We start from the raw sequence: 16,408 nt of genomic DNA, 5'->3' as shown, positions 1-16,408 counted from the left end.
TAGGGGTGCTGCTGAGATAAAGGAAGCTGGGGTGGAGGTCGGATAAGTTGAGGCATGACATCTTTTTTAAATGGCCTCGTATTATCTTGTGACTCCTGGAGGGGTAGGGGGGAAAGATTAGGTAGAGCTATGCAAATAAGGCGCTAGAGACTCGCTATGGGGACTGGATAATTTGCTAAGAATGCAAGTAAGCTGTATGGAATGCGAATGAGAGGACTGGTCAGTTTACCATGCTATTGAGTTTAAATGAGAGCTAATCCCAGGGAATAGAGGGGACCTTACTACCACCAAGGAGCAGATCACATCCTTTTTACTGAGAAACTCTAGACCCAGGAGAGAGCGGTGAGGAGGGAGAGAGAACTATAACACTGAAGATGGCAAGATACAGTGGCAGAGAAATGGTGGCAGCAGAAGCAAGAAACTGATATGAAACGGTGCAGTGGACCTCCCAGCCCACAGTACAAGGCGGCTAGTTGGCATGCCAACACATGGGATGAGAACACTGAGCGCCTTCCTGGTGGAGTGGGGCACTTCAGGGCACTTGTCAGGAGAGCTAGGCTTGCTGAAGGTCTTCAGACCAAGGGTGGGCCAACACACTGAAAGAGAGAGTGAGTGAGCTGCCTGTGGGCATTTGCTGAGCAGTTGTTTTAACTGAAGACCTGTCTCCCAAGTTGTCTCTAAGAACAACTTGTGAGTTGGTCCGTGAGCTCCATGTGGCCATTACAATAAGTTATTACAGCTACCAGGGAAGTGCAGTGCCGGGGAGGGACTCCCGCTCTCTGAATTCATAGAAGGTTGGAACGTGGAGGTCTAGTTGACCTCCACCTCATTATCAATCAACTTTGAGCTGCTGGTGTTGAAATGAATCTCTCTCCCCCTCGTGACTCACTGCCATCTGTCACTCCTGACACATGGTGACCCTGTATGGCAGGGTAGCAGTGCCTCTGTGGGTTTTGGAGGCTGTAACTCTTCATGGGAGTAGGAAATTTCATCTTACCCCCTCGTAGAGTGGTGCTTTCCCACGATGCCCAGAGGAGCAGGGACAGAGAAAGGCCCTCAGTGAGATGGATGGACACGGTGGCTACAACGGGCTCAAACATAGGACCAATTGGGAGGGTGGCGCAGGACTGGGCAACATTTCCTTCTGCTGTGATGGATGGGGTCACTATGGGTCAGAACAGAGTTGATGGCACCGACCCAAACAACTCCATTGTGAAGTTACAGGAAGTTAGACACCCCCACCGTGCTTTTTTTTTTCCCCAAAGGGAGTGAGCTCAGTCCCAGATCCTTGGTGTATGCTAGAGCCCCGGGTCTCCAGTGGAGCGAGTATTTCTGGACTAGGAAGCTGGAGAATTTGTTACAAATGGAAGTTGGGTAGAAGATACACTTGGATCCCGGAGTATCCCAGCAGGAATGGAGGGCCTCTGTGTTTCTACTCCTCTGAGTGGTTCAGCTATTTCAGAGCTCTTCCCACCCAGTCTGAGACCATAATCTGTGAAGCAGCTCACTTAGGGATTTTTTTCTTTTATTAGGGCATCACGCGGACAGCATACAAACAGCAAAGCAGAAACCACAAGCCCATACGAGTTCTACTAGGAAATTCATATTTTAGAAGTAAATGATATGAGAAGTTATGCTGCCAGGAGGGCCTCCTGATCCAGGGACCAGAAGTCACAAGGTATTCAGCAGCTTCCCAGAGTTCATGATAAATCTTCTGTAGATACTCAGAACCAAACACCCTCCTGCAAGCATATCTCATGAGGCCCAAGTGCTTTTACACCAACATGTGCACACACACAGACACACAGGGACCTAGGGCAGGGCGGGCCTGTAAAGAGCTAACTCAGCAATAGGCAAAAGAGATCCAGCTGTGTTCTCCCTGTGGCTCTGGCGGCAGATGTCCAGATCCCTGGGGAGGTGTGTGTGTGTGCCTCTTGAACGAGACATCCAGCGCTATTGTCCAGGACAGCCGTGCAAGCACATCGCAGCTTTCACAGACTACGCTTGTTTGCCTCTCACCTGCCAAGGCCCTCCTGCCACTCCCAGAAAAATGAGTGAAGGGATCAGTCCTTGGGTGGGGAGGGGAATCCCTTGAACTTGGAGTCACATGAGCTGTGTATGCAAGTCCCAGCCTCTAGCTGTGTGATGTTGAAGACACCACCCACTTCTACTTCCCATCAGTGAAAATGGGAACGGGAGGGTCTACTTCACAAGCTCAGCAAATTCCTGCATTGTGATTCTTGCCATGTCCCGTGCCAGGTGCCAGGTTCAAAAACGGATTGATTCCATCTTTTCTTCCATTCGTACTCCGCAGTGTCTTCCTTCTGAAGTTTCCCATTTTCTTTGTGTACTGGTTGGTGGTTTATGTAATCCTCATGTCACCCATAGTGCTTACCATTTTTGTTGTTGTTGAGAAAGACACAGCAAAATGATTTCCACAAGCACCACCGAGTGACACTGGCCATATTCTCTGAGTTGTGCAACTATTCCCACCCTCTTCTGAGTTATTTCCCTCTGGTTAACACACACTCACCAGCTCCCAAGATTCCGCTCTAATCTTTTGAATTGCTGTTCTCAATTTGCTCCTATATAGATAGATACTTCGTAAAAGAGCACCATGTTCAAGGTAGATTTTAATTTTGTTCTTTTTAACTAGTTTTTTTTAAGCTATGCTGTTTGGTTTTAAGAAGATTTCAGGAGATATTTTTGGATTTAGGTTTCAAGATGATCTCAGGGCAATCATTTCAGGGGTTCGTCCAATCGCCGTGGCTCCAGGTAGTGTGGAGCCCATGACCAAAGCACCTCTTCAGTAAAAGGTTCCCCCTTATCACAGCAGAGGTGGCCTGCTCTCAGGTCAAAACTTTGAAATCCATAAACGCGGAGTCAAGTGGTGGTGGTGGGGGTGGGGGACAAGCCTAGCAGAGATCTGGGGAGCTTGAGAGCAGTGGAGACCCTGACTGTCTTAGGAGTTATAAGTGTGGGAAGATCTGAACAAAGAATGGTGGTAGGGAGGTGGCTCAGAGCTGAATGTGACCAGAATCTAGGGTGCTGTACACAACAGTTAGCAGAAACAAAACCACCGTCTCCCGAGAAGAGGGAGGCCCAAAGATACAGGAGACTTTTCTTTCCGGCAGGTCTGTCCACCAAAAGGCCAGTTGGCTGAGTAGTAACCTGTAACTCTAGCTCTGCGGAAACCTCCCTTCCATCTCTCCCCGCATCTTCCAGGTTAAGAGCTCTGTAGAAGGCAGGAGACCCGATGTGCGTGTTCAGCACCTTTTATCCAAGGAGATGGTCCCTTCTTAGCCACTGGAGTCTTTCAGTCATGCTGTGAGGTAGTAACCAGAGGGGCAATGGCCTCTTTCTCTAGACCAAGAAGCGCTCAAGGCCACGCAGTGAACCGGGTGTAGCGCAGCTGGAACAGTCAGGTCTGCGGGAGGGCGCTGGTCTGTGCTCCCACCGGCTCTCCCTCTACCGGATCCTTGTGCGCCCTGTGGAGGGCCCAGCACTGCCCCCAGCCCAGCTCTGCTGCGGCTCACACCAAGGTGGGCTTCAAGTTATCTTTGAAGTTCACAAGGGGCTTTGAGCGGGCCCACGGCTTTTCCCTGGCGGGCCCAGGCTCGGGGTCGGAAGTGCTGGAGTCCGAGGAGCTCTGGAAGCAGATTTCACAGTAGGGGCGGTGGCAGCGGCAGAAGAACTCGTCGTCGGAGCTGCTGGACTCGCTGTCAAGGTACCCGCATGGAGTAGACGCGGAGGGGCCCACAGGGGACCCCGGAGGCTGCCCGGGCAGCTCGGGAAAGCTTCTGGCACCGCTCGGGGTAGCGGGGGAATGTTCGGCCAGGCCAGAACCCGAAGCCCGGCGAGCAGAGGCTGCCCGGCTGCCTACAGCCCGCTCACTCGGGTGGCTGAGCGCCAGCATCCCCGGTTGGCCCCCGGGCTCTGGGGGTAGGGCTCTGGGCTTCCTGGAAGTGGGCCTGGGGTGGGCCGCGCGGTGGTCCGGGCTCGAGCCGCCCACGTTCTCCGCCTGCAGCCCGCTCCACGCCCCAGAACCAGTCCCACATGCCCGACGCCCTAGGGAGGAGGGCCCCGAGCCAGGAAAGCGTGAGGGAGCCCGCTGCCGCCGCCTCACCATATATGGGCTGAAGCCCAGCTCCTTGGGGAAGGGCGTCTTTTGGGGGCTTTTCAGGGGTGGCTGGGGACAGGGGGGAGAAGAGGGGACGGGAGCCTCAGGGCCAAGGCTCAGCTCTTGTAACACTTCCCGAAGCTTCTCCCTGATCACTGAATTGACCCTTGACAGCCGCCCTGGGGGTTCCTTTGGGTTCTCCAGCAGTCTCCATCTGTTGGGAACAGAGTCGTCACCTGGCAGGAGACCCTGGCTGGGGTCCACGAGGACTTGGCTTCCCCCTTCAAGATGCCCACTTTGCTCAGCCCTTGGCTTCGGGCTGCAGCTGGAAAACTCTCTCAAGACAGGCGTCTTCTCCATCTGGCCTGGAGACGGGCTGGGGTCCTCCACAGGCCCCTGGAGGTTCTGTCTGTTTGAGGAAGACACAGAGGTGCTCCAAGGGGCGGGGGTGGCTGGGCTGGCGTCACTGTCGTTCTGAGAGTGAGAGGGGCCTTCCGAAGGCCCCCCGGCTGTGGTGCTGTGGCCTGAGGCTTCCGCCTGGATGCGTGTGCTCCTTTCCGGGGCATCTGAGGGGCACTCAGCTGACATCAGCCGCACTAGCTTCTCTTTGGCATTGTTTACCTGCTCCTGCAGGCTTTCAATCACAGCGTTTTTCTGTAAAAGAAAAACAAAACTGTCAACAAAAGCAACCCGGGGCTTCACACTGTCTCCCATGGTGCAAAAGGGGTGGCATCAGAAGACCTTGGTTTTCGCCCTGGTCCGGCTAGCTCTGCAGTGGCACCGCAAGGGTTAAGTGAGCGGAGGCATGTGAAGAACCTGCCACACTCCATAATGGTCTGGTTGAAGAGGAGCTTTACCTCCTCCCCAGCGACCCTAGGGTGGCATTGGTGGTGTGGAGAGAAGCTGCAGACGTTGCTGGCTTGCACACACTCGCTTTCCCCAGACAGGAGATGGTCCATCTCTGGCGTCACCACCGTTTCACAATGCAAAGATTAATTTGAGGCATACCTCAGGGGGCTGAACAAACAGGCAAACACGTGTTTTGTCTCTTGTTAAACAGCCTAGTACTGTTTGTGAGTATGAGGTGACTCTTGCAATGAATTCTTGAACCCAGCAGAACAGGCAGAGACAGAAGGTCAAAGCATGGCTGACCTCTGCCACATGGAAAGAGAGAAGCCAGGGGAAGTTGGTAATGGCTCCACCAGGCTGCTTTCTCAGAGGCCAAAGCGACCAGATTGCAGTACCAGATAGCCATCCTCTAGAGAAGGCTGTGCACCAGCCTGACTGGATAAGCTTCCAAAAGTACAAATGTATAAAGGGTGCCGCTGGGCTCCACCTCCTGAAGTGTGGCCCAATAGTCGAGATCAGAAAATGAAAGTGCCTGGGGCAGCTGGACTCTAGAGGTGCCCACCTGCTGCCTGCAAGTGTTGATAAGCAGGTTGGGCCTGGGAGGGAGGGTGGGTGAGAGCTACAGGGTCACTAGGTAGGAGCAGGAGTATCGGCAGTGGGTGTACAGGGCAGGACTGTAGTCCGAATAGCTCTCTCTGGCAGAGTTGCCGATTCCATAGCTCAGATAGTATCTCCACCTTCTGAGAGTTCCAGTACTGAAAGGAAGTAGAACAGGGATGAGATGATCTCAGGGAACCAGTGGTCTTTGGGGCAGATGGCGGGGGGGGGGGGGTTGTCTAGGGCCTGGGGGAGGCAGTGACGCAGCAAGCGTGATGCTCGAAGAACGACGCGTGTGTCCAAATCCTAACATGCTGCCCCAACATTGTCATCAGATAAGGAATCAGAGCAGGCACGCTTCCCTGTTAGAATATATAGTTCAAGTGCTCATGAACAGAACCGCGCTTTGGTCTTTCCCCCTCCTCCCAGTTTGCAGGGGAGAGTTGACCAGAAAACAAGCCCGTACGGAAGGAGGAGCTTAAGGAAAACAGTCCAAAAGTCACCTGGCAGTAACATCACAGTGTGACCTTCTTGACTCAGAAGCAGGAAGGTGGTTTGTCTGGCAATTCATACTGCCAATGGCACCCCAGTTTGGGTTGACTTATCAGGCTAGAACCCAGGATGAGTAAGTGGTGAATAAGGCACAAAGGACTTTCTGCTGAGCACCTGCCTGCCTGCTCGCCCTCTTCCCACCTGCAGAGGAGCGGAAGGCCTGGGTGTTGCTAGGGGAACTTCCAGATGACTCAGACTCAACTGGGTGCAGAGTGGATGAGTAACCTGAGGCCCGTGAGTAGCTGGGTTGTCACAGGCAGGTCTTTGAGGGTCTCCTGGGGTGACTTGAATGACTGCACTGGAGGGACTCCAGTCACTGGCCCCACCCCGCTCTTCAAGCCCATCAGTCATACTGTCCTGCTAGCCAGGTAGCCGCCACTGCATCCCGAGTGGGGAGAAATCACCGGCTGCCCCGGTTGAAGAGGTCTGAGGGCCGCTTCTTGTTATTGCTCCTTATCCTCCACACCTCTTTTTTAAAAATTAATTATTTTACTTAAAAGATCATTTTATTGGGGTTTTTACTGCTCTTCGAACAATCCATACATCAGTTGTATCAGGCATATTTGTACATATGTTGCCATCATTCTTTTCTAGACATTTACTTTCTATTGAGCCCTAGGTATGAGCTAGTGGAAAAAGTACAAATTCTGAGTTGAGCAGAATACTTCTCTCCCATAAACCACCAATCTGAAACCAAATGGTGATGGCTGTAGAAATGCCAGTTACTGGCATTTCTTTCAGAAAAGGACGCAGGGCTCTGCACTGTAGCCACAGACCAGAAACAGGAATGATGTCAGTCCGTGCCATTGCGAGAGCAGCATCTGACTGGCCTTGCAGCTGTGCACGAGCTTATTAGCGATTACTTGTGCGCATCTGGGGAAGACCCAGAGGCGTGCTTCATAGGGCCATTTGGAGATCCCAACTCGCTCGCCTGTTTCTGCGCTCCAAGGATGAGACGTTCTACACGAGCTTCTTCAGCTGCTGAGTGTGGAGGGGAAGCTCTTCCACGCCTGGGAAGCTTCTATCTGTGAAGCTTCATGCAGGCCCGCAGTTTGTTATAGTTTGTTACGGACGCCACACCAGCCTCAGCCTCCGGGGGCCTCCGGGCCATGGGGCACAAGGTGAGAATGAGAAGATGGGACTGCCCAGATCATGGGAGCGTGAAAAGGTGCCAGGGTGGTAGAAGGGCTGGGTAAGAGGGATCGACCAACCGAGATGCTGGAGTCAGGGCAGACTGAGACAGCTGTGAGTGTAAAGGGCCAGGGCAGAGCTTGCTCGGGATGGAAACACCGGAATCCATTTCCACTCTCTGAGGGAACCTTTTTAGGCCTGCCCCACGGCCGGGAACTGGCCGCTGGTTCCCAGGCCTCTTTGGGAAAGATATTCCAGGTGTAGGGTGTGGTGAGGGGGGAGGGGAGCAGCTTCCCACTGTCTCTGCCTCTGTAGCTTATTAGGGTCCTTCCCCTATGGACTCAGGCATCTTTTGGGAGGAAACAGATTCAGTTCCTGCGTGGGAAACAGGCTGGCGTGGCAGAAATACAAAACGCACGTCACAAATTACCATATGGCTGAAGAGTCCACTTGGCTGTTCCAAGAGGAGCCGATTACGAATGAAAACCATTCTGCTGCTTCTAGCCAAGTTTCTGGCCTTCTGGTTAGCCTTTTGCTTTCATTCCTTTTCTTTTTAATATGCTTATTTGATGACTTCGCCGAGTTAGCAAAGGCAACGCGACCCTTTTGCCAGTGGGGAAGAAATCCGGCTGTGACATAATGTCCTAATGCTTCAAAAATAGCAACTAAACGGGGAGAGAGATTCTAATGGAGAAGGCAGTGCAGACCGAGGGTCCGCTGTGCAAGACTCGGGGTCCCGGCAGTGGGTACGTGCGGGGACTTTGGTGTCTTCATTCTGAGTACGTTGTTGTGTATCGTAGGATCCCAGCACACCGTTCTCTCACACAGGAACGATTCCTACCCAGGTGAAGTCCCATTACCGAAAGCCTGGTTTCTCAATAGCACCTACTCACATATGGTTTATACTGAGGGGGGAAAAAGGTATAATTTAGTTCATGTGAAAATACTTATTCTTCTGGGCCCTGTGTTTTCTTCCTGAGAAAATGCAGCTCGTGTCCGCTTTCAATGCACCTCCCTGAGCTCCTACCTCACTGCCCGAGTGTGGAAAACGTCCCGACTCAGGCCCAAGCCCAGAAAAAAGAACTGCCCAGTCCCTCTTGGTGCAACAAGGCCCATGCTCAGTCTGCTTCCCAATCTGGAGAGGCTCCTTGCTTTCTGGGAAGATGGCTGCGAGCTCGCGCCATGGCCAGGAAAAGACAGCATGGGCCCATAAGGCCTTGCCAATGAGAGCACTCCTCTGCTTCTCTGTCACACAGAGCAGCTAGTGGCCACCAGGGCTCACGTCCATTACAAAATGGTCGGTTCCCTTTGCTCATATAAGGAGCCCTGGTAGCATAACCTGGTGGCTTAGGTTCTGGGTTGGCAGTTCAAACCCACCAGCTGCTCTGTGGGAGAAAGATGAGGCTTTCTGCTCCTGTAAAGATGTATAACCTCAGAAGCCTGCAGGACCATTGCACTCTGTCCTACAGGGTCACTGTGAGTTGAAAGTGACAGTGGCAGTGAGGCTTTTGGTTTTTCTTCTTTTTTTTTTTTTTTGCAGGGGCGGGGGGAGGGTAGGGGAGGATACTTTTCTCTGTAATCAGTTTATACTTAACCTTCTGGTCTCAGCTCAGGGTCTTTTTCTGCTTGCCATAAACTTTGGATTCCCTTCCCTTTACCATTCATTAGGCTATCTTCACTCCCCCCCTCCTCACTCCCTGACACTTAGTCAATGCTGACTCATAGTGGTCCTATAGGGAAGGGTTTTCAAGACTGTAACTCTTTCTCCCACCGAGCAGCTGGCGGGCTCCAGCTCCTGACCCTGAAGTTAGCAGCCCAATGCGTAAGCCCAACTCCACCAAGGCTTTCCATTGTACATTCTTCGCCTTCCCAACGCTGACTACAAGTGGTCGGTGTGTGCTCACTGATGAGGAGGTTTATCAGCATTTAGCACAGTGCCTACCACGCAGAAATGACTCTGCCTACACCTATTCAAGGAAGAAGTGACGTGGACCGTGGTCAGCAATTGGTGGGTGTGGGAGGGGGGGCCCTGGGGAAACGCCATTTTTGCTGGCTGCTGAGAGAAGGGTGGGAGCCTGGGCAGTGGGAAGGAGGAGGCAGCAAGGGCCCAAGAGAGCCCCGAGGCTCGCGGGCGACAGGCCTTCTTTATGGACACTGCCGGGCAGGGCGAGCTTACTTCGGTGAGGAGCCTTTCCATAGAGCTCTGGGCTCCTCGCGGGTGGCAGTTCTGCTCGTCACCGCACGGCGGGTGGAAGCTTTTGCAGGGAGTGCTGAAATATTTGGCCATGCGTCTGAGTGTTTGGTTTTCCTCTTCAAATGCCTTCCATTGCTTCAGCTGTTCAAGAGAAGAACACGTGTTACTGATGTCATTACACACCCAGAAACGCTCGCTCATGCTCATAAGCACCATGGAACGGCAGTGACAAATATGCCTCCTCCCCCCCCCCTCCCAACCCGCCCGTCCCTTGAAATGGTGCCTTACTCTGGAAAACTCACACAGACAGAAGGTATAGGGAATGGGAAGGTTATGTAGCTTGACAACGAGCCAAAGAGGATGATGAAATATAAGCCTAGGTTAACCCGCTCACCTTCCCCCTGCTGCACTGGTCCAAGACAATCAGGATGGAAGTATATTTCCAGAGCCATCTTCTAAAGCCAGAGGTAGGCGCTATCACAGGGCTAAGCAGTCTAAACACAGTTGATTCCAAATGGAAATGGTTTCTAGTTGCATGCATCTGTTCTTAATTATTTCTCGTTTGCTGGGTAATGTTCTTGAGTAATAGTGCTAAGGAACAGCGAGTAATCACTAATCAAGGCTCTGACAGATAGAAGACCACAAATGTCAATAGGCATGATGGAGCGTTTCAGAGAAATCGTCTGGCTGATCCAAGCTCATGCAGTTCAGTAGTCACAACCCCAGCTGTCCCAGGCATTCTGCCCCTTAGCATGTCCTCCTGGTGGGGATGACGAGAGAGCCTGTTAGCTGGAAGGGCGGGGCTAGAGAAAACATTCCGGAAACATTGGTCTTGAGTTTTATTTCACCAAGGAGGAGCTCAACAGAGAACTTTCTCAAATACCACATATACTCGTGTATAGGCCAAGTTTTTCAGCACAGTTTTTTATGCAGTTTTGTGGTAAACTTAGGTGCCTCGGCTGATATTCAGGTCAGCTTATACTCGAGTGTATCTGGTAAGTCTGTCCCCACTACGTCTTCCTGGTGAACATAGGGAGGCCTCGGGAATCTCCAAAGGGAAGTGTTGGGGACTTAGGGTTTAGTGCTGCTAGAATATACATACCACAGTGGTGGCTTTGGAGAACAGGAAGCAATTTCCTTATAGCCTCACACTCACTGCCTTTGAGTCGATTCCGAATCATAACAGATTTGGAACCTGGGTGTACAGATTCCAGACAGAGTATACACAACTGCCCCTGGGTGTTTCTGACAGTGTAAAAAACCTGGATAGGAGCAGAAAGCCTCATCTTTCTCCCTTGGCACGGTTACTGGATTTGAACCTCTGATCTTGTGGTTAGCAGCTTAGTGGGTTGCCCACTACACCACCAGGACTCCTTTCCTCACAATTTTTCATTCTCACGCTATTGAGTCAAGTTTGACTCAGAGTGACCCTATAGAACTGGCCCTCTGGGTTTCTGAGACTGTCACTCTATAGGAATAGCAAGCCTCATCTCACTCCTTCCGAGCAGCTGGTGGTTTTGGTTTTGAACTACTGAACTTGTGGTTAGGAGCCCGGCCCGGCACATAACCACTATGCTACCAGCCTCCTCCTCCTCCACAGTTTAGGAGGTTAGAAATGGAAATACAGAGCACAGGCTCTCTCTGTCCACTCTGGGGGAAATCCCTGCCTCTGACCCTTCAGCGTTCTTCTGGTGTTCTGTGGAAACCTTTGTGTGGCATCCGTCTGTCTCCCATGGTGCTTGCCTGCTTGCTTCTGTGCCTGAGCTGCTCTGCTTGTATTTTCCAAGTGACTGACTTATGACACACCTACGCTCACAGGACCTCCCAAACAGAACAGCGGGATTATATTCATAGGTTTTGAGTTCGGCTTTGTAAGACACATTTTTTGGGGGACACTACCTAATCCATAATAGGGACCCTCTCACCTCAATTCTCAAAGTGATGTAAAGGGGCATACAGTGGCTGCTCCTTGAATCAGCGTTTTTCTTTGCTTGCTCATCAAACATTTATTAAGTTCTGACTATTGAGCGTAACCCACATTTGGTAAACAGCAGATTAACAAACACTTTAGTGCTGATGAGTCAAATTTTGTGGAGTCAATTCTGATTCATCGCAACCCTAGAGGGCAGAGTAGAACCGTCCCTGTGGGTTTCTGAGGCTGTCACTCATTATGGGAATCAAAAATCTCATCTTTCTATCCCTATCGTGACAGTCTCAGAAGCCCACGGGGGCAGCCCTGCCCTGCTCCACAGGGCTGCTGTGAGGCCCGCGACTTGATGGCAGTGGTTGAGTGAGTCTAGTTTGGTACCAAGACACAGAAGAGCACTGCTGCTCCATGCGGTCACAGCTGGAACTACAAGGTGCCTGAAGGGGCCCGGCTGTGAAGACAGGTTCCATGGTGTGATGGTGAGCCTGAAAGAACTCCGAATCTACTGATGCGAGCTGCATTCTCTTCCCTTAGAGAGCCCTGGTGGCACCGTGGGTTAAGTATCGGGCTGCTAAACGAAAAGTCAGCGGTTGGAATTCACCAGCCGCCCCCGGGGAGAAAGCTGATTCCAGCTTTCGAAACGTATGCGGACAGTTCCACCCTGCCCTGTGGGTTTGCTAAGAGTCCACATAAACTTACCTGCAGTGGGTCTGGCGTTTCAGTGGAGCAGCAAATAAAACTTACGGGTTTAGCGGAAAGAGCGATGTCTTCCCGAGAAAAGCTGGAGCTATGAGGGAAATGGGCAACGGTGTGGGCACCCAGGGCCTCCTCAGTGTCATGGGCACGGGCAGGCTGATTGCTGGTGGTAACTGCGTGCTTGCATAAACACTTTAAATTAAAATGGGACTTTTGAGAGCTGGGTAGCCTGCTACTGGGCCCACTTGCCTTTTCAGTAGCGCCATCCCTTTCACTTGGCCCTCTTGCGCCACCTACCTCTCTGTGGGCTGTCGGTGCCCGTGCAGGCACCAACCTCTCCTCTCAAGCCCAAAACTCAGTTAAGGGGAACCCCACCCTGCTACCACCCGACTGGCTTCTCTAGTGCACTTTTCCAAATTGCCCCTCTCCCGGGAACACACAGCACAGGTCTAATCGCGAGGCTCTCTATCACAGCCCAAGGCCACTGAGTCACCGGAAACAACTCGGTCAAGGGTCACACAAACAGAAACAGCAGAGGGGCCTCGCCGTCAGCTTCATAGTTTGAAAGAAGAACTTAAAATGTATATAATTCCTAAACCAGAAATCAATAAAAATCAAATACGAAACAAGTACAAAAAAAAATATCATGGTCTGTTCAAGAAGGGATCGAGGGAAACCCCTGAGAGATAAAAACAGAGCAAGACAGAGAAAATGAGGGAAAAGAAACTCGAGGCGAGCCAAGTGGGCAGCACAGAGGAGACGAAGATCACCATTGTCAATCAGCCCAGTTCCTGCTCCCTCCACCCGCCCCCACCCCAATAAACTCACGTCCACTCCCACTTCAACAAATACAGCGCTTCTTGCCCAATTCAGACCTTGAAATCGGATTTCAAGCTGCACTTTGTCCCGCATTTCTCTATCGTGGAGTTGGAAGTGGACCTAGAGAAATGAGGCTTCCGATGCGCAGGGGTGATGGAGGTGAGGCTGGAGAAGACCAGAGCAGGCTGTGGCATGGAGGGGTTGATGTGCTCAGGTCAGATGAGGTCTTTAGCCAGGAAGACTTTTCTCTACTCTCTCCTTCATGGTTCCTTCTGCCCAAATGGTTTTGTTCATTCTTTCCTTGTTCTCCTAGTAGCTCTAAAGGGTATCCCCTGATCTGTTCTCCATATTAAAACAAAACAAAATAGTCTCTCTTTAATCTATTTTTCATCTTTGTTTTTGTTTTAAATGTTTCCTTGTTTTCTGTTTCCTCAATTAACTCACAAATTCAATGTTTTACAACATCGTCTGGCCCAGCCAATGCTTCTGGTGGCGTATTAAATTTAATACTTTCAGCCTTATTCAATGTTTCATTATCTAAGATTATGTCCTTCCTATAATGGTTTGCTTTCACTGAAAAGAAGCAATAACCTTTGAATCTTATTGACGACACAGCTCAGATCTTCTAAAAAACTTCTGCTTCAGAGGAAGACTGTCTTCAAATCTTCCGAAGCATGTGGCCCTCCTCTTGTGCGCTGCAGAGCCTCGTGATAAGCCCTCTTCTATGAAGCGCTCAGCCGTACAGGGGAAGAGCTAGCCTTTCCTAGAAAACTCATCTTCCTCGCCCTTTCCACACGTCCCGGTCACAGATCATAGCCACCATCCTAGGTATCATGTGCCTGCAAGGCAGGAAGACATCGGAAGGGGAGGTATCCATTACACCCATCCCATTTTGAGGAAACAAAAAGCGTTCTTAGAAAGCTTTCCTAGAAATAGTATAGTGTACAAAACAGTGTCATATGAGCAGCCCCGGGTCCACGGGAAGGAGCCCTGGTGACCCAGTAGCAGGTTACTCACAAGGTCAGCAGTTTGAACTCCCCAGCACCCTGGGGGAGAACGATGGGGCTGACTGCCCCTGTAGAGCTTTACCACTTCAGAAACCCCCTCGACCCTGCAGGGTGGCTGTGAGTCAGAAGAAACTGATGACCACGCCCGAGGGAGAAGGGCGGCTACTGAAGTGAGTGTTTCCCTCTTTCAGCCTAGATAACGAGGTGAGCAAGGCATACAGGAGCTGGGAATGGGCCAGTGGGTTACCAATCAGTCGTGCTGGAAACAGGGCTATGAGGTAAGCTTTCCAGAGGACCCCTCCCCACTTCTTTTCCTCCTCTGGGGGGCGGGGAAGACGATCCTTGCTTGAAAACAACAACCCTTGTTTTACATTCCAGACAAACCACTCCGGACCTCAAGGACCTTTCCAATCCAGTTCTTACAATATCTAGATTCAGAGAAGATTCCTCCAGCTTCTGGCATGTAAAGAATAACCGTCCTTGGTTTCAAGTGCGTCTGCAGCTGTCCCCGTATTGGTGTTTATTGTGGTGCGTATTTTAATGAGAGTCTGTGCCCAGCCTGTGCCATCAGGCCCCAGAGTGCATGGTTCCTTGGATGACTGCAGGAACTCCCCTTGATCAGTGAGCTACTTCTTGGCGAAGCCCTTCCGGCAACTGGCCACAGGAGTGGGATTCAGGAATGAGGGGATGGAGGGAGCAGTGGGCTGAGGGGAGGTCTTGGGGGGAGAAACGGAGAAGCAGGAGGATAAGAGAAAAGGTGCCAAACACCAAGTTCATCCTTGGATCTGTGCGACTCCACAGTGTCCTGGGGTAGACCATCTGCAAGTTCCCCTCACTGTCTCCCTGAGCCTCGGATTCCTTCTCCTTGGACAATGATGGTGCCGTTTCTTCTTCTCTGTCTGGAGATTCACCTTTTTCTCCCCTCCCCCACCTTCTGAAGCCACAAATTTAGAACCCATTTTAATATTTTCTAACTATAAAACGGAGCTCTGGGGCACCGTAATTAAAGCACCCAGCTGCCAATCTGAAGGTTGGTGCTTGTGAGAGACGCAGCTTCTATGGAGCTATTCCATCTGGGAAATTCCCAGGGCTGGTTCTAGTCTGTCCTATAAGGCAGTGGTTTCTGGGTTTCTTGGTCATTGTGAAAACGGCCAAGAGGGATGTCTACGAGTTTTCCCCAATCAAGGGAAAGGAAGTACGTTTTACTGGGATAACCACGACACATGACAGCAAGTCTGAATCGGTTGTTCCCTGTGAATCCGCTGTCCCCGCGAGGAGAAACACAGATTCCTCACTCCCAGACGAGGGGAGGAAATGAGATCATCTGGTGAATGGGGAGGAGGGACGGTGTGGCTGACTTGAGAGCGGGTGGAAGATCATGTCCTCGAGGCGCGAGGGGTCAATACAGGGCATCTGCTTGTGCTCCTTGGCCCACACTCTTCAGTGACCAGAGCTGTCCTTTACGACCGTGAGAACTTTGGAAACAGGAGGGGAACGAGCTCTGTTCACTAGGGCAAGAAATGACACGGGTAGGAATCTGTAGAAAGTAAAACAAGGCACTCGGCACCCCCAGCATCCCCTCTGGAATGACCAGGATCTGTTTTCCGGGCATACCTGGGGGATGAAGATGAAGCAGTTGATTGTGGTTGTGCAAACAAAAATGCCTCCAGAGGTGAGGCCGAAGATCAGGTTGGGCCAGGAGTGAAGGTATCGGGTGACCACCAACAGAAGCCCAGCAGCCAGCACCGCGAGGTTGACCCCCACCATGATGGTTAGGGACTGGTTCACCGGAGGAGAGCTGACATGATCCGTCAGGCCTGCCAGATAGGCGCCACAGAGCAGGAGCAGACCCTGGGGAGAAGAGCAGAGTCAGAGCTTCGGGGAAATAGAAAATCAGACTTGGCACAGAGAGTGGCTGCGAGGGAACCAATTGGCTCTCCAGCAAAACGGGGATTACCGGACTTACCTTCAAGGGCTGACTTTAAAGGATTTGGTAAGATGGCACAAGGGAAAATTCATATGAGAGTACCTGACACCTAGTAGGTACTGCAAAAAATATTATTTTCCTCTCTTTAATCGATTAAATTTTCAGGGGTCAGCCACTAGGTAGGACTCAGCTGAACCAAAGCAGAGGACAGGACCGGAGCAAACAGGAAGAAGGCCTACAGAAAGGGCTGCCGGGCCACAGGAGGGCAGTGAGCACATCACTGCTACTGGTAGTTGTCTCTATTGCTTGGCTTTGGGCTGCGTGAAGCAAAGGGGCAGGAGGAAACCAACGTCATCTTGTGGTCTGCTTGTCAAGCCACGCACGCTGGCGGGGTAGTGCCCAGAGGAAAGCCTTCCTTTCTAAGATTTCCCACAGGTGTCATCTACTCGTAAAGAGCTGTGCTTTCCGAGCTGCATCTGCCTTGACGGGGAGCTGTTCTTTCTAAATCACACAGAAGATCTGCATGGGGTAGCCACAGCTCTGTGGCGTGGGTGTTCCTGGGAGAAGAAGAGTTGGACAAGAGGAGAAC

General features: G+C 51.6%; 1 protein-coding gene across 2 annotated transcripts in view; it reads right to left on the bottom strand.

The window, feature by feature from the left end:
• Window positions 1-1,537: 1,537 nt before the first annotated feature.
• The window catches only part of GPR156 (G protein-coupled receptor 156), an 83,629-nt gene continuing 68,758 nt past the window's right edge, over window positions 1,538-16,408 (bottom strand). For both annotated transcript variants that reach the window (XM_075556360.1, XM_075556362.1), the window contains exons 8-10: window positions 15,507-15,743; window positions 9,426-9,584; window positions 1,538-4,774 (exon numbers count right to left, since the gene is read on the bottom strand). In XM_075556360.1, coding sequence (XP_075412475.1) covers window positions 3,533-4,774; window positions 9,426-9,584; window positions 15,507-15,743 — 1,638 coding nt within the window. In that variant the 3' untranslated portion in view covers window positions 1,538-3,532. The remainder of the gene's footprint in view (window positions 4,775-9,425; window positions 9,585-15,506; window positions 15,744-16,408) is intronic.

This window comes from Tenrec ecaudatus, chromosome 8 (assembly GCF_050624435.1).
Source record: "Tenrec ecaudatus isolate mTenEca1 chromosome 8, mTenEca1.hap1, whole genome shotgun sequence".
Classification (NCBI taxonomy): domain Eukaryota; kingdom Metazoa; phylum Chordata; class Mammalia; order Afrosoricida; family Tenrecidae; genus Tenrec; species Tenrec ecaudatus.
The sequence above is the reverse complement of the archived record's forward strand: the minus strand, read 5'-3'. Positions and strand labels throughout refer to the sequence as shown.